The 1565-nt window shown below is 41.2% G+C and overlaps 1 protein-coding gene across 1 annotated transcript; it reads left to right on the top strand.

Annotated features, from left to right (window-relative positions):
* Window positions 1-489: 489 nt before the first annotated feature.
* Window positions 490-855, top strand: LOC132038060 (uncharacterized mitochondrial protein AtMg00860-like). Its single transcript, XM_059428786.1, has one exon. It carries the CDS (start codon window positions 490-492, stop codon window positions 853-855), a length of 366 nt encoding a protein of 121 aa, XP_059284769.1.
* Window positions 856-1565: the final 710 nt, after the last annotated feature.

The following is a 1565-nucleotide window of genomic DNA, read 5'->3' as shown; positions in this document are numbered from 1 at the left end:
CTCAGCCAATATCTATTTCGCCATACAGAATAGCTCCAGCAGAGTTAACATAGTTAAAAGCCCAGTTGAAAGATCTGTTGGACAAGGGGTTTATTAGGCCCAATGTTTCGCCTTGGGGGGTGCCAGTTTTGTTTGTCCGAAAGAAGGATTGTTCCTTACGTATATGTATTGACTACTGCCAGTTGAAAAAAGTCACCATTAAGAACAGGTACCCTCTTCCTAGAATAGATAACTTATTTGATCAACTTCAAGGCGCCCAATGTTATTCCAAAATAGACCTCAGATCAGGCTACCATAAGTTAAAGTTAAGGAAGTTGATATTTCGAAGACCGCTTTCAGAACCCGCTATGGCCATTTCGAATTTCTTGTCATGTCATTTGGATTGACAAATGCGCCAGTTGCTTTCATGGATCTTATGAACAGGGTCTTCAAGCCTTATCTCGATTTATTCGTCATCGTCTTCATTGATGATATTTTGGTGTATTCATAATGAGGGTGATTATACGAGACATCTCGAGAATAGTGTTGCAGACTCTTAAAGATCGTAAGCTTTTTGCAAAATTCTCAAAGTATGAGTTTTGGCTTAAGTCTGTGGCGTTCTTAGGCCATGTGATCTCAGGTGAAGGTGTTAAAGTTGATTCTCAGAAGATTGATGCCGTAAGGAGGTGGTCCAGACTCACCTCAGTTTTTGATATAAGAAGTTTCTTGGGTCTGGCAGGCTATTATAGACATTTCGCAGAACGATTTTCCTCTATTTCTGCTCCTTTGACTAAGTTGACGCAGAAGAAGGTTAAGTTCCAATGGTCAGATGCTTGTGAGCGAAGCTTTGAAGAGTTGAAAAAAGAGATGCACTAAAGATATGGCGTCATTATTTGTAGTGCACGTTGATATTTTCCTGATGGGCGGCTTCAAGCAAAGGGAACTGAATCTTAGGCAAAGAAGATAGCTCAAATTGCTTAAGTGTCACACCCTGATCTTATTAGGGTGTGATGGGCGAACCCTCGGACTCTTCGGACTCTTCTTGCGTACGAGAATCACGCCAAACTTTTTAAACCAAATGAGATAAAATACATAGCAAAATTTTTCGAAATATTCTTTCTCGTAGCCTTCAAATCGAACAAATTTATAATCATACAAAATTCAATACATAACACGGACCGACATATCGGTACGAAGCCACTTACGGACGACAACCAATACCCACGACGCTTTGTCTACGCAAAGTCTCTAACATACATCCGAAATCATAACAAACAAACTCGACTTGGCGACCCTCAGAGAATGGAGCTTGCCATCTCTGCTGGAACACCTTCTACAATAACTTTAGCTCATACGGGAGTACTGCGTGGCATGAAACGCGACCCCGAAAGAAGATGGGTCGGTACGGAAAATGTCGAGCATGTAAGGCATGCAATACGAGAAAACGAGAACCATAAGCGAAACAAACGGGACTAAAAGATAAATACATTAGTCAAAATACCGGACGCTTATTTTTCGGACACAAATCGGACATACACATCTCATATATCGGAAGGAGTACGAGAAGGTAAGTGAGTCAGCGTAGT

The sequence above is a fragment of the Lycium ferocissimum genome, chromosome 11, assembly GCF_029784015.1.
Source record: "Lycium ferocissimum isolate CSIRO_LF1 chromosome 11, AGI_CSIRO_Lferr_CH_V1, whole genome shotgun sequence".
NCBI lineage: Eukaryota > Viridiplantae > Streptophyta > Magnoliopsida > Solanales > Solanaceae > Lycium > Lycium ferocissimum.
This window is presented reverse-complemented; position numbering and strand designations above follow the sequence as displayed.